This window comes from Rhea pennata, chromosome 1 (genome assembly GCF_028389875.1).
Source record: "Rhea pennata isolate bPtePen1 chromosome 1, bPtePen1.pri, whole genome shotgun sequence".
Lineage (NCBI taxonomy): Eukaryota > Metazoa > Chordata > Aves > Rheiformes > Rheidae > Rhea > Rhea pennata.
In genome coordinates this window covers 108,211,957-108,234,157 of record NC_084663.1, presented here as the reverse complement: position 1 = coordinate 108,234,157, position 22,201 = coordinate 108,211,957, and the positions used below count along the sequence as shown (strand labels likewise).

The following is a 22,201-nucleotide window of genomic DNA, read 5'->3' as shown; positions in this document are numbered from 1 at the left end:
CAGGGTGTCTGGACTGGAGGAGCTGCCATGAGCAACTTCTGATAGTAAAATTCCCTTAGGATCATTGATTTCAGTGTGAATCACAAGTCGCAAGATCAGTTTAAAAAAACGTATCACTGAAAGAAAATGTTACTAATACTTCTTCATGTGGTGTCATTGTACTTTTTACTATAGCATCACATTTTCCTGTGGTAATTTTCCCATCCTCTTCTGATTCATCTTCTGCAACATTTCTTATCAGGTGACCAGAGTTCACCGACTGGTTCGGTCAGGCTTTTTTACACCAGCAGCTTTATCAGCTCCAGGTTACTCGGCATAACCCATAATATTCAGTAGCACTACTAGGAAAGGAATGAGTGACTTGCAATCCATCCCAATAGATTAATTCTGCTAGTTATTAGGATTGGAGAAGAGTTGAGAAATTCCTTTGAAATATTTTGCAGCATTCATTTCTTCTTTTTTTTTTTTTCTAAAGCTCTTTAATACTTGACCATAGGCTACCTTCATGCACATTTATTAAAGGAATAAATGATCCATCCAGCATGCCTAACACCAACATCTGTAAAGAGTACAACAGAATACGCTATCACCATTTTAAGCAACATAGCTAATGTTCACAACTGCAGCTTTGCTATCTCCGTTTTAATTCTCTCTGTAGAAAACTGTTCCACGCTGTAAAAACAGTCTTGAACATGATGTGATTAACCTTAGGGTCCCCCATCCTCTCATCTCAAAGCCCACCTTGTACATGGCCTATGCTTTCTATTCTTGTTCAACCATCTGATTTCCATATCATCCTGTTCACCCTCACAAGCCGCTATTAGCATAACAGAGCTTTAGTGTGACATTGATTGAAGCCAGCGCTTGCTGAATGCAGTATCAAAGCATAATTTGCCAGAAATCAAGTCTAATTTACTGTGTACTGTATTTAAATTTCTCAGAAAAAGAATGTTTCAATAGAAGTCTAGGTCTATAGTCTTAATTGTTCTTTTTTTCATATTTTTGTCTAGTCCACTAGAATCCAAACAATACATTCCCTTTTAGAGCCACTGTCTCTGACTTTCAAATGTCAGTTAAACAAGAGGTTTTCCACTCTGTTTATTCCAATCCAGTTACTGTTACATCTGAAACAATGAATGGTAATTGTGTGATAGGCACATTGGTTTGCTGCCTCATAACAGTTTTTTCAACAGATCTAATTTCCTTACTGTTTAGGTTGAATTAAGCATTAAACTAGTACATAGCTTTCACAGCTGAAGGCTTTCAAGCCAGCTATTATTTCTCTTACTGTACCTTTTAAAAATATTTTTAAAATTCACCCACTTTGAGAGACACAATAATCACTTGGATTAGATTTTAACCCTGGTGCTGTTGATGTTGGACTTTGAGCAAGTCATGATCTTCTGCCTGAGTTAACTTTTTTTGCAAAAAAGGAGTAATGATATTTATTTACTGTTATAAAAAGAAACTATATATACAGATCATTAGCTCACTTTTTAGTAAAACTGAAGACAGCCCAGGTGCTTATTATGTCAAAGAAGCCTAACTGTCTCCAAATAAGGTCACATTCTTTGGGGGTGAAGGCAGTCTTACTGCTTGGGTAATAATATTTGACCAAGAATTTTTTCTGCAAGTATTAACTCCTACTGTCAGTTGTCAATTAGCATTAGTCAACTGGAATATGATAGATAAAACTGATACAGTGAAAACATCGCTTAAATTCTGTAAACAATGTCATTATCAGAGGATGTCTGTTAATGGAACTGTAGCTGGATACTACAACAAGCTGGAACAAAAAGGGGCTTTCATTTCAACCCTTCTTCAAATAAATAAAAGTTTTATGGAAGGGTTTATTTTTTAAAAAATGATCTTTTTATGTTCTCTCAAATTATAGTATTAAATAGCATCGCTGGAGGAGTTGGCATTGTGTTCTAATTATAAGTAGTGACTACTAAAGGCCAGCTCCTCTTGATGATATGAGATTATATTTAAATTAAAGCTTTCATAGTTTTATTTTTATAGTAAATTTCCAGTAATCATTGCTGCAGAGAAACTTAGAAAACAGATCTGTGTGTAACTATGCATCATTATTTACTTGAGTCTTTAGAAACCTAAAATTTTAGTTATGAGGCCATGGATCTCCTGTATTCTCGAGAATACTGGAGAGGACTTTGTGCCTGGCAGGGAGAGAATAGAGCAGTAGGTTCAATCCCACTTGATTGGGTTATCCATACTAAGCCACAGTCTTAATTCTTGCTTCTTCATTATTGTTTTTCTTTTCTCTTTTTGAAAAAGAAGGGATCATTTTTTTGCTTGTAGGAAAGTGGAGGAAGTTCAAAGTTAGGGGTAGGTGAAATTGTAAGTAGAAACTAGATTTGTCTCTATTATGCCTTGACTAACCGCATTGCCTTAGTTCTTGGAAAGTCTGCTCAGGAACAAGTTCAGACCTATTATATCTACTCAGTTTGAGTACAGCCTTGTGTGTGTGGGAATGTTTCAGATGAACCCTTCAATTTATGTATCCTGCATAAATTCAGCTATGTGGGTTGAAAGATTAGCTCACAGAAATTCCATGCCCTTCTTCCTTCTGTTGAGCTGTCTCAGAGCACCATCTGCTTAACATGCCCCCAGTTCACCAAGCATGCCTAGGAGGCATTGATCTTAGGCATTGATCATGCTTTGGCATGATCGATGGGGTGGAGTCCTGACACCATGTTTTTTGCTTCACAATAGAGAGATTATGTTCTTGAGGCCACCCCTAATGCAGCATATACCTTGGACTCTGATGCACAATTCCTGCTAAATGCGGATATAACAGCTGAAGAGACTAGAGATTTTCTACTCTTTCCTCTACCTAAAGTTGCTATTGATTGTATATTAATATCCCGGGCAATGAACTTCTGTGGCTGAGCAGCAAACACTGAACTAATTCAGTGACCTTTTTTTACATGGGTGGTCAGAACTGTAGTGGCACTTTAGTGTAAGGTGTACCTGTAGGAATTTTCATTTTCTAATGCACAGCTAAAAGATCACTCTCTCCCTCTCTTTTTCCCTTCCTATGGAGTTGAATGAACAAGTGTCCGGTTATGTTAGGTAAAACAAGGTGAGGGAAAAACAAGTAATGTGGCTAGAGTTCAGCACTTTAGGAATAATTTAGGCCAAGTTTTGATCCTAGAGTGTGCGTAGCAACATTTATGCTCTTATAGCAGCCTCAGAATGTACATTTATAAATGGTGTGGGAGCAGGTGTCTGATCCCTTTGTCCCGAGCCTTTCAAAAGATTAACATCTGCCGAGGCACTGGGAAGAAGCAGAAAATTCTCTCTCTGGAGGCCAAAACCTATGCTCAGGAGTGCAAGACAGGAAAAAAGATTCTTTCTGTTCTCTCCACCTTCTAAATCAGCAGCTAGTCATGTTGATCAAATGCTTTACAGTTCTTGTTTCAGAGTGCATTGTATCAGTGCTATTCAGCTTGTGCTCTTTACACTCCTGGTGATCTGTAAACCTCAGGAACTATCACATGAAATAGCTGCAAAGTGTATTTCAGAATGTCAAATCTGCATACATTTTTATGCAGTTGGCAGATCTGCGTCTGTGCCTGTCAGCAGGTGTAATCGGAAGCTGTGGCTTGATTGCTCTTCGTACCTAATTAAACAGTTTGTAATTATAATGATGAAAATACAGTTTTCTAAAACACTTAAATTTTGTTTACCTGAAAGCTTAGTAGTTCCTAAGCCATCTGTCTCCATAACCACCAAAACAATAGTGGAATAGAAGAAAACCCATAAGACTTGTTCCTTCCTCAGCCTCTTCTCAAAAGTTAGCTGGTCTTGGAAATACTGTTAACATTTTAAAGATGTGCCATATACCATAAATCCAATTCCAGTGAACTCCAGTTCTGAAAAAAGTCTTGAAGGTTTGCGTGTCATACATAGAAAAGTCATATACTTCATCACATCATGTTCAATAGAATCTGTAATGTCAAGTTTTTTTCTCTCTAATTTTCCACCACTACTTCTTCCTCACTTCCTTATGCACATAAATTCTTTTTGTTTGTTTTCCTGGTCCCATTCATTGGCTCCATTAACTGTCTATTCTCCATCGGTACCCCCAGACAAGTCACACTGCACCTCTCTCTTTGAAACTCCTCACTTCTGACTGTGCTTCTTGATCCCTGGTGTTTAGACACTTTTAACACCATCTACTTGAAAACCTAGCAGTCTAGATTCTTTCTTATTTTAACTTCACTTTCTCCATTTTTCTTTCCTTTGTCTCTTCCTGATCTCCTAGAATATCCGTTCCTTCCTATTTGCTGCTCCCTGCTGCCCACTAATTCTTCAGCTCTTGCTTCTTTCTAGTTTTTCCAGAAGCTAAAATCTGAGTCTTCCTACTTCATGTTGTTTTAGCAGCCCTCCTTTTCTCAGCAAATTCTCTTTCTCACTCCATTCTTGCTCTAAGAGGCCTGAGGGAAATTTGGACTTCTATCCTTCTGTCATCCAGACCTTCCTCTCCTTTCTCAATCATTTTTTTGAAGGTCTAGAGCGGCAGACTGAAAAGGGAAGTGTGTATATGCTGATTCATATACTGCAGCACAGAAAGCTGTGCTAGCTCCATCAGAAGAAGAACAAGTTCTGTGAAGTGCCGAAGGTATAAAAGTGTTGATACCTGTCCAGATGACTCTTAAGGAGAAGTTAGTATTCATCCGGAGCCTGTATCATACAGGCCTAATTGCTATTACTTTGCATTTATTGTCATCAGAATTTATGCTAATATATGTTTGTGAGTTTTCTTTTTTTTTTTTTTTAATGCTAGGGAGATCATATATTGGTATTGCTGCTTTTTTGTATTACTGTTGTTCTTGTTTATATATTAATTCTGTCTGTCCTAATTAGTATATCTAGTGTTACGTCCTTTGGCATAAAATAAATCTCCATAATGTTGTTTGTTTCCTTCAATATTCTTCATGTCCCCTTTGAAAAATGTCCCAAATTTACACCATGGTTTTCTTACATTGTAGCTCCCCCACAGTTTGTGGTGAGACCACGAGACCAGATTGTAGCCCAGGGCCGAACGGTGACTTTTCCTTGTGAAACTAAAGGAAATCCCCAGCCAGCTGTTTTTTGGCAAAAAGAAGGAAGCCAGGTAAGTTATAAGCACCCTAATGAGCCTTTCAAGCCTTTCTAAATAGTTAATTTTGTTTAAATATTTAAGAAACTTTTCTGTATTACCTTTCATAAAATCTTTTAATTTTGCACAGAGATCTTGTCTTTCAGAATATCCTATCCTCTACCAACATTTTTGTTGCTTTGTTTTTTCTTTCTTAAATGTTAATACTATGAAGAACTCAAAAGCCATTTAAGCTAGTGTAACATGTGGTAGGTGCTGTGTATAGGCGTAGAGACCAACAGGATATGTCTCAAAGACTTTGCATTCTGGAACACCCCAAAACAAGTGGATAAAACAAATGTGGAAAGGTATGACTCAATTTTTAACTAATCACTGTCAGTAATTACAATTCACTGCTTTCCTAGACATGATTAAATAGTTATTCGTCTAGCAAACTGGTTTGCATTGGCGTAGTCTCACAGTACATACAAATACAGGTTTTGAAGACACAGCAGGTTTCTTTAAAATTGTCTCAGGAAATTTCTGATTTTGGAAATATTTTCCTGAATCATTAATGACATTTTGAAAGTAAAATTTCTAATACAGCCATCAATGTTACTATTGACCGATACTGACTTCCACAGCTTAATATTTGAATGTCAAACTATAACACTTTTTTTTACTGTTGTTGCTCTACTGACATTGTGTTACATCAGAAGTCAGTCTTTCTCACTTTCACATGCAGTTCATGCAAGTATCTGGTGTTGGACGTGGTAAACTACGCTGCACCTGCTCTATGTTCAGGAGAAGAGATTGGTAAGGACAACCTGGATGTCCAAGGGCAGTGCTTCCCCAGTTCTCTGATGAAGCCTGTCAAAGCTATGAATCTATGCTGCCGGCCATTCTCCTTTGGCTGAATGAGTCTTTTCAGAGCTCTATGCTGCTTTATTCAGTTTGGTCATATGCGAGTTAACTCAAGTATCCACACTATGCTCTGCAGTGCAGAGATGCTTTATTGTTTCCTCTGGAGACCTTGTGTATACCAAGTCAGTTAAAATGTGAGACAAGAACTGAACCTCAGACCTCCTTTTCTGCCCCACCTGGTTCTGCTTCATCTTTTCATGAGGTCAGTTAATAGTTCAGAACATGGCCTTTATTTCTGGCCGTACGTTTTGAGGCCTGGTTCTGAATTCAAGTCTGCATTAATGCGTTCTTATGACTTCAGAAAGAGCTACCTTGAAGTCACTAGGAGCAAGAACAAAGGTTCAGTTACAGACCACAGCTGACAATATTTTGTACTCTGTTGCATTCCCGCTTAAAAAGATGCAAGACTGTTATTGAAAGAGTGTAAGCGTAGTCTTCAATGTGCTTCTTTCAGCCTAATATGCAGAGAACTTCAAATCTAGCCACTATGGATCATATACTGGAAAAACACAGTATTGTGAGTCTCACTAAGGTGAAAGTTGTTCCAAAGGGAGAGTAGAATAGCATATTGAATTTGAAGTAGAAAGTACTGATGTGCTAGCAAACATTTTGAAAACCCTCCTTGTAGAGGACTTTAATAACATGGTAATGTTTATGTAAAGTGAGCTTATAGTGTCACACTTGAATCTAATAAAGTGGACATCCATCATGTTGTAATAAAGAGAAGAGCTTCTAATTAAAGTAGGACATCATTTGCAGGATTAAAGTCATTTGGTGTAATTGAAAAGTGTTAATACTCTATTTTATCCTCTTCCATTGGTATCACTTCAAGGGTAAAAGCATTTTAAGGTGAAAATGCATTTTGTGTCTTTAATTGAATGTTATTACCTACTGATTGTACCATGTTGAAGCTGTTTAATTACAAACCTGGAAAATTAATTACCATATTGAGAATCACGTCCCTGAGGGTTAGAATGTTCTTTTTTGGCAAATAATTCAACATAAAAATTGATACCTACATTGTTTATAATCAAACCTTGAAACATAGCTCAATGTGATTCATTATACCCTCATGTTATTCTTAATTGAGTATCAGTGAAGTAACAGAGGTTAACGTTGCCATCTCAATATAAAACTTCTCAGATTTTGAAGGATATTACCTCATTGAATGACTGAATTTCCAAATAGAGTATTTCATCATCACAGTCGAGAGAACGTTATTTTGGCCAAATTTAAGCATTGCCCGCTGAGTTTGCGGCACATTTCACCTCTGTCTACCTGGCCACACGTTGTTGCATGGACTTAAAATGCTTTCTTCTCCTTTTAGTCAAGGAACCATTTGCAGTGCCACCATTAGTGTTCAGGGTAATGTTATATAGTCATGTTAACCCACTCCAGTAATTGCAGGGCATTTTTCATTCTGGGTCTATTTCTCCACCCTGTGTTTCTGAGCACAAGCAGCTGGAAGGGAGGGGAACAGTTCCCTCCTGAGTGATCTTTGTGCCAACTTGTGTGTAAACAGAGTCCTTTGTACTGGGTAGCCTTTTTCCAGAGCTTGACAGCTGCACACCAGTGAAATGCACCAGGGCACAAAGTGCATAATCTTTGAACTCTCTGGATTAAAATTTTCTCTGAGATAAATCTAGAAGAAAGTGGTAATACATCAGGCACGTCTGCGACCCCTCTGTTTGCAACCCAGCATGCCACCATTGTGCTTGGATGAGCAAACTGTCAGCTAGTTAAATCCACTGAAATTGTAAAGACCTTAAAATAGCGGGTTCTACTGTAATTTAGAACAAGACACAGTTCAATTAGCTGGCCCTTGAAAGAGGGAGTCATGAGACCCATCACCTCCTACTAAAGTGTGGAAACCTAGCACCTGGTACCAGGTGGGCCATGCTGAAGATTAAAAGGAGGATAGACTCTTCTTTTTAATGCAGAGATTAAGAGGATCTCTACCTTTTTCTTTTGAAGAATCAGGGGTACAATCCTGAACTGTCTTCTATATTGTGTTTCCTTTTACCATTTGCATAATGAGTGATAAATGGAGTGTGCCTTATCAACATTCTCTACTTTCTCACAAAATTTAGCTAAGCTTTCAAAATTCCCTCATTCAGTAGGTACTTGCACAAGGCAGAGGTTATTATGCAAGTTTCAAGGCAATCCAGAAAACAGAGCCCATTTTTTTGAGATCCACTTAGCACTGCAACCTGAAATAATTTCAGAATTTTCACACTATTTTATTGAATCTGACATGTTTACTGGGTGCATATTGATTTTTGAAGAAAAAAAATTGCATTGAAAAATTTCTTGAACTTTGATACTGAAAGGGGAGAAAGAGAAAGAAAGGGTAACAGTTAGCCCAGCAGGTTAATACAATTATAAGGATACATAGAATAGGAAGATTTTGAGGTAAAGCATCTCTCTCTTTTCGGTCCCAAAAATGGAGAGTCAAAGGTGTCATTTTCACTGCAAAGCAGATTTTTTTTTTGAAATCCAAGTTTACTGGTTGCCAATCCCCAAGCATTTTCTGTAAATGCATAAATAAATATTCTGCATTTCTTTCTATAAATTTTCTGTCTGTCACAGAAGAGGCAGGTCTTTTTAGCCTCCATGGGCAATAATAGTTAGTAGGGAGTCATTATTAGAAAGCAAAGCAGAACAGTACAGAGTTGCAGTAAAGACTGAAAGCTTATCCTAGCAAGATAAGGATATTCCTGATACAAAACATTGTATTTTTGTGGAGGCTTGCTCAATCAACATTCTGCTTTAGCCAGACCCTGCTTACCTGGAACTTACCAATTCGTTACTACCCATTAATCCGTCTTCTTTGTTCCCTGATCCGTCTCCTTGGGCTGCTCTACTAACCTCTCTGTACACATTGCCTCCCTCTTCCTGTTCTTTATTCACATCAAGGACTTTGCCAGATGGAGTAACTTTTCCCTTTAAACTACAGCCCTCACTGCTAAAACCTTTTCAGTCCCTGTCTGTATTATTGATTCATTCAGTCCTTGATCGTATTCGATGACTACTACATCCATTCTAGTTATTCTTACTAACGTCGTTCTTTTCTTCAGTCCAACCTAAAGGCAAACGCTAATCTCCCTGTTCTGTGCTAACTATGATGTCTTACCCTACATGAAATTATTTTTCTCTCTGATGATTTCCACATCAGATTTATACCCTTTCTCTTCGCCCTCAAGGCGCCATTCTGCTTTCCTTTTTTGGTGTATCTCACTTTTAATTTCCTGCTACTCCTCCTTTAAGCTCTCATGTTCTGCCAACTTTTCCTACTTTATGACCTGTTTGTATTATCCTCCTAGGTTTGCTTCCATGCTCTACTTTCTCTTTTGCCCAGAATCATATTCGTTGCCAAACAATAGCCCTCAAGTCTCCAGAATTCAATTCTTCCTGGTAGTTTTCTAAGGTTTACTGTGTTATTAGGTTCTCCTGGTTTGACAGCCAACTAAGTATGTTACTAAATTCAGAATGAAGAAAAATGTGAAACACATACAGGTCACTCAAGTGTGGTTGTTGGAAATTTTCTCCTTGCATAAACTCCCCAGCCAGCACACACTGTTGTCTGCTGTCAAAGTACTGTTTCTAATTTAAACTGCAAGTTGCCCAAGGCAGGAAAGTAAGTTTTATATGTTCATAAATTTGTAACCCCACTTGCATTTTCTTTTTAAATTATATATAGTACTTTTAAGGAAAAATCATAGTATTTTTAGCTGAAGGAAAAGTGGTTTATGTTCTGCATTGATATGAGTTGAATTGTCTTTGCAGAATCTACTGTTTCCAAACCAGCCTCTCCAGCCCAACAGTAGATACTCAGTATCGCCAACAGGAGACCTCACTATTTCCAACATTCAGCGGTCTGATGCAGGCTACTACATTTGTCAAGCACTGACAGTTGCTGGAAGCATTTTAGCAAAGGCTCAGCTGGAGGTTACTGACGGTGAGATACGGAAATTTCTATTTGTTTTTTCTGTCAAGAGCAGCATGTTGTAAAAGTATTGTGACAGTAAACACGTGAAATCACATAATTTGTACAAGTAAACATACAAGTTTCTGCAGACAATACAATGAAAAAGGGTCTCATTACACAATTCTCTGCAATATCAGAAAGGCATCAGTCATATTTCTCTTTTGCATTTTATCTGGAAGCTCCTTAATAATCCAGATGAAGGACAAACCCTTTTAGAATAGGGCTAGTGAGAAAGAAAGATGCTTAGTTCACTAGAGTGAAGAAGAACTGCAGAACCATATTGTGAGGAATGAATAGTTTTGTGATTAAAACAATGAAATGGGGTGCAGAACTGCACTCAATTCCCATCTCAGCCCCAGTCATCAGTATTACCCTGGGCAACTAATCTGGGGATGTGTCCTTAGCTTGAATAAATCAGCTCAGTTCCCTTGAACTCACTGGAGTTTTGTTAATTTAGAACAGATACAATATGTAGCCCTTTACTCCCTGGATGAATAAGGCACAAAGATTTTTCTCCAGCTCCGAGGTGTTTTTTAAGAGTTTCTTAATATCGGTAGGTGTGAGAGAGATCTACAAATGCATAGGAAGAGAAGAGCTGATAGGAAAGGAAAAGAACAGAAGTACATGATCTAACTTGATATTTTCCATTTCAAAATTTTGTTTTTGAAAATTATTGTGCATTCCTGCCTGCCTTACTCCATGTACAAACACGAAGCCTCTTCATATTCCAGGAATCCTCTTGATATTCCTTTTCCATCCTATTGATGACAGAGGAGATTCACATCTTTTAATGGTAGTAAAGAAAATAACAGAATTCCTTTCATACTAGGCGATCATGGCATTCCCAGGCATCATTATTCCCTATCTTAACTGACTCATTAAATATCTCCTGACAGACTTTGATGAATTTTTACCATTAAAACTGTTGTTATATGCAGAAGTCTACTATTACTGTTCCCTTAGAGACCTGCCTGCACCATGAAAGTTTGAAAAGATGTCTAATTCTGAATAATCTGGCTTTTCACAAGAGCATATTCATCACAAGTGACAGGTAGAGAGGTTCAGGCACATGTTATAGAGGTTTGAGCATTAATTTGATGCCTTTTCTTTGTTTTCTAAAAGCTGTCTATATTTTTATGACAAGGGGAGATAATTTCTGCCTTATCCTTGCATCTTTACAAGCATATGGCATTTCCAGAAAGTACTTTTAGGAGACCAAAGGCTAACCTTCTCTCTGCAATCTCTTTAAGTCTTTCCTTTCTCCCACACTCTATGACAAAATGATGCATTTTCATTCAATTCAAATTTAAATCTAGATTAAAAGGTCATTTAAAATTAATGGAAAGGCAGTATTTTTTTTAATATCTGTCCATAGTGCTGCCTGATGCAGTGCCATGACTGTGATTGGAATAAATAGAATACAAACATTGGCTGGGAGGACACTGAGCTGTTAATGGTTGCACCTGCTGACGCTGTGCAGATTTACTGCAGCAGGGTCCGAAAGGAGCAAATCAGGTTCAAGGATATTAGTGATGAGAAATTTTTCCTTTTGACAGGCAAGGCCTGTGGTCCATCTTTATCTATTTGTGTGTGTGGAAGAAAAAAATATATATATATGTAATTGACCTCTTTGGAATTTTCATCGGTTTATTTAACAAGTCAACAGAAAGCTCATAAAGATGTCCCCGCTGAAATGCAAACTCAACAACAATTGCTTCTGATTAAAGGCAGTGTGCATTCCACATTCCTAAAGAAAGCAAGAGTTGTCGGCACTCCTGCTAAGGGAACGGAAGACCTGCATTCTTAAAACATTTCCCTGAACCTGCTGTCAACACAATCATTGTGAAATAATGCAAGGTTACTTTATAGAAATGCCATTTCATCATTGAGTCAAAGGGCAGGTGAGGTCAGAAGAAAAGTGTCAAAACAATATTGTGGAACTGAGAGTATACAAATAAACGTACCGTTAGATCAGAGCTATTTTGTAATTACTTTCAGTTAGGAAGTTAGCCATAACCATCTAAATAATCTGTTTTAGTTGATGCTGAGCAGAAGTTATAGAAGCTAATGATTTTTATCAGTAGGGAAATCAAATTTCATGATTTTAAAAGTATAATAAAAGATAAATGCTGCACATGCTAGCCATATACTTAAGCATCAGTGTTCTAGTTTTTGGCTGGTGGTTTCAGTTTTACTTCATAGCCCAGACTTTTTCTCTTTGGTTAATGATTTAATAATAGTGTCGAGCCATCTTTTTCATTTTGAACACATTTTTGTTGATCCAGAGCAATTTAAATCCAATTGAAGTTCCAATACAGAATGAAAACATATGTCATGTGCAGAAAAACAAGTGCTTAATTACACCATATATAGCAGTGTTTCAGTAGTTACATTTTTGCACTTACAAGTCTTTACTGGAAATATTTTTAACTTGAGTGTTCACATGAGAAGAGATTACTAGCTGTGACAAAATATGCTGAGTTGAGTGATAATTTTGCTGATTATGAACTGTACTAAGAGCCGTCAGTGAATTTGAAATTCAAATCTTATATTTTCTTTAAAGACTATCATATAATCCACAGTCTAATGCACATCTGGAAAAGCAAAATCATTTTTAAAATTGAGACAATCTTAGCAATCCTTTCAAAAGCAAAAGTAAATATGCAGCTCACAGTCTTAAAATGACAGATCATGCAAATATACTAAATACCACTAACTGTGTCTATGTGCGTGATAAAAAGAATAATTTACAATTAGTAATTTATTCAATAAATTTATCTAGCATGCACAGAATATTTAAGAGAAGATTTTAGTTTCTCCTTATCTAGTCATTACTTTTATTTGTTAACAAAAATTTTGGCCACGGAATGCTTAACTCAGCCTACTTTGCTTGCTTTTCTCAGCAGTTGCTATTTAAGATGTATGTTTAGATAGAAAAGCAAGCGCTATCCCCCCAAGGACCTTTATATCAACATAAGAATGACACATTTTAGACTATTCAATTAATAAAAGAAGGGCATGTTTCTGTGCTTTCGAATGAAAATCTGGACCTGTAAGGAGAATTCAGAACAAATGACAAAAATAGAGGGAGCTGGCAGCATACCTCAACAGCTGTCTCTCCACTGCTTTGGATTAGACGCTTGAAGTATTTCTTCCAAGCTCCTGTGCAGTTTTTGACTGTGGGTCTATAGAATATGCTGGGGTATGTCTCTTTCAAATTCTCCTGCTGAAGCTATTACATTTAGAATAAAATACTTATAGAGTATTGCCAGAAGGTGGAGAACAAGAGAGAGAAAAACAAAGGGTGAATGAAAAGGGTAAATATTGGTCATAGTTAATTCATCTGCAAATCTGGCCACCTTGGTTCCTATCACTGATCAATGCTTATTATATACTTTATAGAGAGCATGACAGTTTCAAACAGGAGAGATTCAGAATAACTGCACAGCCTCCTAACATGTTGGAGACCTAGGTTCAAAACTCTTCTCCAAAAAGGACAGAGGGAGGACTGGTCTCTGCTTTTTCACCTCTTGGGAGCATCCTACCCTGTCATACTTGTGGTCATTACTGATGTGTCTCATTTTCCCTGTTAATCTGGCAGTAAAACTTTGAAATACTGATTTTTTGGAAGTGCCAAAATAAAGTTAAGACTTAATTTTGTCATTCTCTCTCTCTTTTTTTTTAAAAAAAAAATTTCTTGTTGTAATTCTGCCCAAATTTAAAGATGGCTTCAATAGACCAAAATAGCATTTGTGGTAAATAAAATGTTCATTAATGAAGATAATTTACACCCTTGTTATATTTCATTCAATAGTTCACATGCATTTTATCACAAAAGGCATACAATAATGATTCAGTTATCAGAATGTGCGGATATATGGTTGCTTGCAGATAGTTTCAAAATCATTTTTTGAGAGAAATTCATTTTGTAATCATCTTTCCCTTTAATATGCAAGTACAATTTAGTCACACAAAATAATTCCTTTAGAATAAATACAGAAGTTTTGTACTAGGAGAAGACAATGTAAAATTTTAATAAAAATTGCAAAATGTTGTAAAAGGAACTAAAATCGCTCCGACCTTTTTGCAGACTTTTTTCATTGCGTGTCTGTTATTCAGAATGCTTGTTGTTATATCTTTCTGAACCTCTGGTCAAGTTTTGGTTATTTAATCATGATGAGACCTATGTAGTAAGAATAGAAGAGAGTATACACACATTTTAGAGAAGATTTACAAGTCATAGTTGTGAAAACAATGCAGTTGTTCACAGATCACTGGAAACCCTAAGTGTTCATTTAACCTTTAGCCTTAGTGTCATGGAAACCTGTAGTAGTCTTTCACCCATAACACCCTTGAAAATGAAGATTCCTTCTGGCCAGGAGACTTTCAATTACTTTATTGATCACAGCTATTTAAAGGATTATGAGCTCCTCATTTGGGCTGTAAAAAAACTAATTAGATGCCAAAGGACAATATCTGTGGTGCAATAGGCTTTAAAAATACCTACATTGCTACACAAATAAAAGACAATTAGTTGCAACAAATAACAACAATGAAATAGTTAGCAACCTAAGTAATTCTATTTTTTTCTTGATTTGTACTTACTAGGTAAGTGGGCATTACTGTTGTACGTTAAATCTAAATGCAAATGTGCAAAGCTAAATTTTCACTTCAACGTACACTTGCTCCAGGTACACTGATGGTATATATGAGCTGAGGTTATATCAAATTGCAGAACCTTGTGTCATAAGGAACCTTAATGAGATCAAAATTTTTGTATCAAGTATCAATTTGTATTCTATTTTATTGTAATATAATGTTTCCTGTCTTATTTCTGACTTCAGTGTGTGATATTTCAGAATTTCCAAAATAACATTCATTTTCTGGTGTAAATATATAATCAAGATTGGCTTTCCAGTTTCAGTTTTCAATTTCAATAAATGTGATGAACTCACATTGCAAGGTGTTACTGATGCAGATGATTCTATCCTCTGTATACCTTGTAAAAAAAGGAATTTAGTGTCTTTGCAAATTACAATTTAGAAACAATTTTTTATAGATATAAAATGTGCCACTAAGGTATCCTTAACACTTTCTACTTATTAAATAGCATATGGAAAATACTTTGGATCTGCTGAAGGTTTCAGGGGGGGTCACATTTTGAGCAGCTCAAGTTCAAAAGAAACCACATTACTTCAGAATAATTGATTTTGACTTCACTGTTAAGAGTCAGGTATTGTGTATGGAATACAATGAATCATATTCTCGACTAGAATAAATGATTAGAACGCAGCTGACATTCGGGGAGGCAGGCTAATTCACGCCATCTGAGGAGCTTATTCTGTCAGGTAAAATATTTAGTATCAGATGTAGAATTGTTCAGTTGTTCAAAGGTTTACAACAGCAGCAATGTGGAAGGTAAATATATGAAAAGGAATTCTCAGTTTCGTTAGTGTGTTTTTATAAAGGAGTCATAGCCTTGCTTGTGTTTGAATATGTCACCTTCATTTTGTATAAATAAGTTCTTTAGGAACAAAGAATTACGTTTTTCTGCTTAACAGATGGCACTTAGAAAAGGTTCAACAGCAGAATTATTTATGAAAAATTGTTCTTGCAAGAAAAGTGAATATGAGCATTTTATCTCATCTTCAAGATATCCCACTGGTCATGGAATGAGCCTTATATGCAGCCATGCACTCAGTGGCTACACAATCCCTTATGGGGTATTTCAAGCATGCAAATGTAAATTATTATGAAAAAAAATGATGGAGTTCATGAGTTTAAAAGATGAGGAAATGATTTGATAAGTAAGCTGTTAGACCACTTGCTGAAGTTTGAACTCTTCTCCTATGGAAAGAGTGGTACAGTCATTTAGGTCACTCAGAAGGTTTTGTATGTTAGGTATTCTTGTCTATGAGTACTTGCAAATTGAGCAGAATGGGGAATGAGGTTGCTACCCATGCTAAAACAGCTACAGTATTTCAGTTTTACAGGTTTTCTCTTTTAGCCCCTGAATCAGGTAAGCAATTAAGCATATTTTGATCTGCCACTTGAATATGTGCTTCAAATGCATTCCTGAATTTGAATAAATAAAAAATGTATCTCAGCTCTTTTCAGAATCAAGGTCTTAATTTTTTTCTTGTCTTAATAAAATGAGCCTGAAAGTCCTTAATAAAGGACATTTATATAGCTAGGTGTTATCTTGCTGTCGTGAAGCAAAATTCTTATAAAAGCGCTTTTCAAATTGTCCAGTTAATTGTGTAGAGGTATATGTGGATCTTACAAAAACAGTATTTTTAGCCTTTATGACTAACATAAACCAGACTGTTAAAGTCGGTACCCAGTCAAACAAAGGACTGACTACAACACGAGACTCGTAAAGGTGTGAATGCCAATACTTGTTGTGTTACTGTTCAGTTTTGACAGATAGACCTCCACCCATCATCCTCCAGGGGCCCGTCAATCAGACGCTGGCCGTGGATGGGACAGCTTTGCTGAAGTGCAAGGCTACCGGCGACCCGCTTCCTGTTATTAGCTGGTTAAAAGAAGGATTCACCTTCCTGGGCAGAGATCCTAGAACATCCATACAGGATCAGGGGACCCTTCACATTAAAACTCTGCGGGTAAGTAGTGATACAAAAGCAACTGCTACAAAGAGGAGATGGCTGGGACTGAGCTGCTGTTGTGTGCCCCCAGCAGCTCAACTGTCTGCCTGTCGGTTGACTTCAAAATGAATGTAGTGGCCTCTTTCCCTCTTTCACCCTTAATCTCTGACCAAGTGAACTCCACGTACTATTTCATTTTTAACAGAAAAGAGGAAAGAAAAGAAAATCTTAGAGTATTTCATTTCCCTAATTTCCTAGCACATTATTTTCCAGGGAGCTGTTACACTAGAGTGGAGTCCTGGAGTTCACTGAGGCTTTGGCCATACACCTTCTCCATCAGCAAGTCTGGGCAATCTTGAGCTGGCTGATTTACTCCTGTTACGCTTTCTGGAGATGTTTCGTAAAGCATACAAATGGATGCAAACAAATCCCATAACATACATGCAATCGTATGCAGAGGGATTTCTGTTTGAATGGAAATACCTGTCATAATTTTTACATTTTGCCCCTTGAGATGACACAATGGTATCTTTAAAGTACAAAGAAATCTTGCAAAATTCCAGATAATACAATACTGGACTTTACTGGTAAACATTGTATCACTAATATCAATTTTTGTTTGTTTACCTGTTTAAAGATAGAAGTGCATGTGTGTCTATGTATATGTGTATGTGTCGTTTTCCTTATGTGGATGAGGATGTATATGGAATAATAGTAAGGTAAATGTAATTAGTTTATTTGCAAAAAAATTAGAGACAATTTCAGCAACTATTTAATTTCCTCAGTAATTTCTACACTAGCTTTGTCATCCAAAAAAAGTCAATAAACATAGCTGTAGAGAACAAGACATAAACAGTAGCTTTATTTTCTTATACCATCGCATCAGTGATTGTAAATGAATTGTTAAGTTCCTTGGAACAAAATGGAATTTATTAAAAAATTTATGCTAGCTTTCCCTGAGTAAACAATTTATCCTTCCTCCCTGGGCCGAAGGCAGGTTTAGGCCATGAAGGTTAATGCATTTCTCCTGTAGAGCTGGATTAAAGAATGCGCTTGAATAGTCAAGATTCCCCAGTAGTGTTAGAAAGCAGCAATTAAAGGTGGAAGCTTAGTGATTTCAAACAAACTTTCAGGCATCGATGATGGGCTTCTGTGGAGCGTCCATGAGGCAAAAGCCCTTGGGATACCTTTCTGCATGCAGCTATGCAAACAACAAAATAGGTTCAGAATCATGCCAGCGCATTAATCTCTCTGTTAGAGGCACAAGGTCTGTAAATGAAAGAAAAAAATCACTTGCAAGGGGAGAAGAAAACAGTGTTAGTAGTAAATGTGCTTTTGAAAGACATGAAGCTTTTATTGATCCTTAAGTGGCTCATTCACTAGTAACCAATTTTCCTTAAGGGCTCAGAAAGGTATTTCTTATAAATCCCCTGCCTGCACTAGTATGGACTGTTTGAGTCAGACTCACCAACAAAAAATTGCACAACACCATGAACAAACAGATTTTTCTGTAGGTTGAAATCTTTAGGAATTAAATATGTATATAAATCTGGTCTGAAATGATTAACTCTTCTCTCAGATGAACCCCAGCAAGAACTGTCGACACTTCCTAAGCCAAAAAAATGGCCACAAACGATGCTCAAGTCTAACACTGCATATATACTAAAGTTCAAAACGGGTTATTGTTTAACACCCACAAATCATCAGCCACTTTCTCCCTTCACAATTAATAACCTCTGCTACAATCATAAAAGATTTCAAGATAGAGGTAAAGGTGGGCCACCATTATTTAAGCCCTTGAGCCCACCTGCCTGTGCTATCTAACCAGTCTCTCGTTCTGAGTGTAAATCAAATTATTTAGGAGTCTACAGCAATCACTGTGAACCCTGGGCAACAGTCCTGAACATGAACCTAGAGATTTTTCATATGAACCGATCTTCCAGATTGCTCTGAGGAAGAAAACTAATATCTCACATATGTCACTCCCTCATCTGTACCTTTTAGATAGATCAACACTGAGAAAAACTTGCTTCTGCTCTATGGAATTGTACCACACCAGTTTTAGACACCTGCGTTAACTAAGGAAGGAGAGTACTGAATAGCAAAGATTTTCCATTAACCTTCCTTTTTATCCTTTCATAGCACAAAAAAAACTATGAATAATTGAATTATCAATATGCTATGTTTGTGTCTAGTCCATCCGCAGTCTGGAGGTTAGCTAATTCACCATAACTCACGAGGCGCAGCTTATCTCTGGCTTACTTTACTGGATGCAACTCCACTGTGTATACCACATACACCACTGAGTATACCATACACCATCTGTCACAATGATACACAGAAGAAATTGCCAACCATAGCCTCGAGAAATATGTTCCATTATCACATAATGAGAGGTTATATATTTTTAATAAAAGCTCAGAGGAAGCAGAATAAAATACTGTACCTTCAGAGTGCTCTAAGGCCCTCTACTCTTCTGGAAAATGTCTCCTTTCAAGAGTCTTTCTCATTTCGTTGGCAGTACCTCTATATTTTGAGTGTCTGAGCCATTGTCAGAAGGGTTGAATATTCCTCGTATTTCGTGCTAAATGCTTATCCTAAAATGCAGGTTTGTACAATTATGCTGACATTAATCAATTGCTTCCTGCTCCTAGGAATGATATACTGCAGTCCTAATGTAGCTGAAGCAGAAAACACCAGCAAATTTCAAACATGACAAAGTTAGAAATCAATTAAATTATATATCAACAAGTAACTTGAAGAGCATCTCACTTACTTGCCTTGACATTTTTCTTGAAGAGACAGGTATAAGCACATTTATTATAGTTCCGATCTGCATTTAGCAGAACACCCATTACAATTCCTTAAAGTCCAATAAAGCTTTTTGGATGCAGTCCTATTTCCATCAAGTCGTCTGATTGTAAATATAACTCTACTCCTTTATCACTGGAGCCAACACTCCCCCCCCTTCTTACTCCATCTCCAGGCTACCATGCTATATACATAGTGGTAGGGGGACTCCTCTGTATTTTGTAAAGTTACCATTTTCTATCCATCTCAGTAGTCTTTGCCAAAAATAGTCTGGTCCTGTCAGAGAAGTCTTTACTATAAAATGAAGTAAGGAATAGCAAAACACTTGTTAAATCTGCCAGTGCAACAACAATTTATACAGAAATGAGCTTAATATTGACAATATGATCCAAACCATTTCCCCAAATAAATTTGAAATGTATGAACTGACAATGGAATTACAACAGTTCTATACAAATCCCCCTTTTTTGCTCCCAAAGTGCCTTGGAAGACTGAAATAAAATCACATTGAGAGGTAGTGTGTTCACAGAATCCCATATGAAATAAAAGAAAGGGAAACATTATGCCAGATCTGATGTAACTTTGCTTTTTTAAAAATTGCTTGGAAGATTGCATAGCAAGAACCACAGTTGTCTCAGCAACAGTATTTGTATGTGGGGTGGCCTATATAGAAATGACTTGGTCTGTTATAAAAGGATAAGATGATGGAACAACCTTCCTGAGGCTGGAAATTGTATCTCTGAGTTGTCATGGGATTATGAACTGTGAGGCTTTATCCTGTGAGAAGGATTGTTATTATATCATTACTCGATTTCACCTGGATTTCTTCTAACCTATAAAAAGATTGACAATGTTTAAAATATCCATTCTGTCACATTTACAGGCTGTACTGGTACTATTAACAGTACAAAAATTAGAATTAGAACAAGAAAACTCTTAGAAGCAAGTAATCTTATTATAGTTCCCTACAAGTAAGCTGCCATTAAATGATTACTTGAAAACATCTGATATAAAATGTAGGCTAAGTCCTTCTTAGAAGGAACATTTAGGAAAAAAAAAAAAAAGAGCAAACCCTGTCAGCTCATGCTAAATGGTTGTTAAAACTGCCCTTAACTGTTTTTTTTTTTTTTATATATATATATATATATATCTAGCTGTCTGATACCGGAACTTACACTTGTGTTGCCACCAGTTCAAGCGGGGAGACATCGTGGAGTGCTGTGCTAGAGGTGACAGGTAAGGTGCACGCAGGCGTCGTTTTCCAGTTTGCACAAAATGCAGTTGTAGGCTACAGCAGAGCAATCGGAGCCGAACAATCTGTTCCGGAAAATCCGGGATGGAGGTGGGGAAGGTTTTAGGTGGGAAGGCTGGCTTTCTTCACATGCCTTAGAATTCATTGTTGTTATCTTTAAATGCCAATTTGTTTGAACTTGCCTTCAGCAACACTGGCACACTATAACTCTTCTAAATAGGAGTATTAATAAACTGTGAACTCATCCTGTAATTGTCCCTGAGCAGAAAAACCATCATGTCTACAGAGAGTCTCATCAAAGTCCAACGAGCTCTCTCTGAGTACAGGAATTAATCTGGGTATAGGAACTTTCCCTGCTTTCTAGGAGACAAGGTTTTGGTATTTTACATAAATTTCAGCAGATAACGATAGCTTTTTTGTTACGGTGTTTTTCTTTTCTAATTTAAGCTTTTCAGTTTTGTGGGTTTTTTTCTTTCAGTATGCACCAAAAGAATGATAGCTCTTCAGCTTCAAACATAGCTGGTAATGCAATTGCTGACTTAGTTCTTTACACACCGAGAACATTGCTTATGCTGCCTCTGCAGATGTTTGGCATGTTTTAATCTTTTTTTTTCTGCTTTGATCAGATGTATACAATTGAGGATAAAAAAGTAATTATTTTATATTTGCCCCTTGCAGAGTCTGGTGGAGCAACTGTCAGCAAAAATTATGATATAAATGACCTCCCTGGGCCTCCATCCAAACCTCAGGTCACTGATGTTACTAAGAACAGTGTCACCCTGTCCTGGCAGCCTGGCACCCCTGGAAGCCTACCAGCTAGTGCTTATATCATTGAGGCCTTTAGGTATGTGAATTATTCCACTTCCTCTCTCCCTATCCTTTCTAATTTTGTTGCAAAACTAGTATCTGCTGTCCCGTTGGTATCATAGTGGTTTCTTGGACTCTACACGTTAAAAGCACGTTAAAAGCCCTAACTTCCAGGCAGGGCATGGTCAACAGGTCAACAGGACTCATAAATTGCACTCATTATTTGTTACTTTTCCCTTAGTCCTGATGATCAGTGAGAGTCTCCACTGGGAATACAGTTGAAACGATCTGGGCCAGTGTTACTTGGATTAGTCTAGTGCAAAGCAATCTAAACGTAAATGGACAATCCCTCAGCCTCTCTTCATATTGAATTCCCAGTCTTGTTAAAGCAGCAACTATTTGAATGTTAAAACATTTTATTGTTTTGGATGGAATAAAACTTTTAACAGAGAAAGCTAGTGTTGATAATTTAGTATTTAAACCTGCAGCCTGAGGCTGATAAGAATCCAGCTGATCCGTTCCATCCAGCAGCGATTAATATGTGATAGGAAAGAACTCTTGGGCCCCAGTTTAGCCAGCCTGTTTAAGCATGGGCCGTACCTCTGGCACATATTAATAATATACTCTTGTGCTTAAAGATGTATAAATTCTTAAATGTAATTCCTGAATCAGTATTTTCAACAAATGATAAATAATAGAATATAATTTTT

At 37.0% G+C, this 22,201-nt stretch overlaps 1 protein-coding gene across 1 annotated transcript in view; it reads left to right on the top strand.

Annotated features, from left to right (window-relative positions):
- ROBO2 (roundabout guidance receptor 2) overlaps nt 1–22,201 on the top strand; it is a 410,894-nt gene that overhangs the window by 301,964 nt on the left and 86,729 nt on the right. Inside the window, exons 8-12 of the mRNA XM_062574966.1 lie at nt 5,016–5,140; nt 9,815–9,986; nt 16,434–16,639; nt 20,587–20,668; nt 21,363–21,528. Of these exons, the coding sequence (XP_062430950.1) occupies nt 5,016–5,140; nt 9,815–9,986; nt 16,434–16,639; nt 20,587–20,668; nt 21,363–21,528 (751 nt within the window). The remainder of the gene's footprint in view (nt 1–5,015; nt 5,141–9,814; nt 9,987–16,433; nt 16,640–20,586; nt 20,669–21,362; nt 21,529–22,201) is intronic.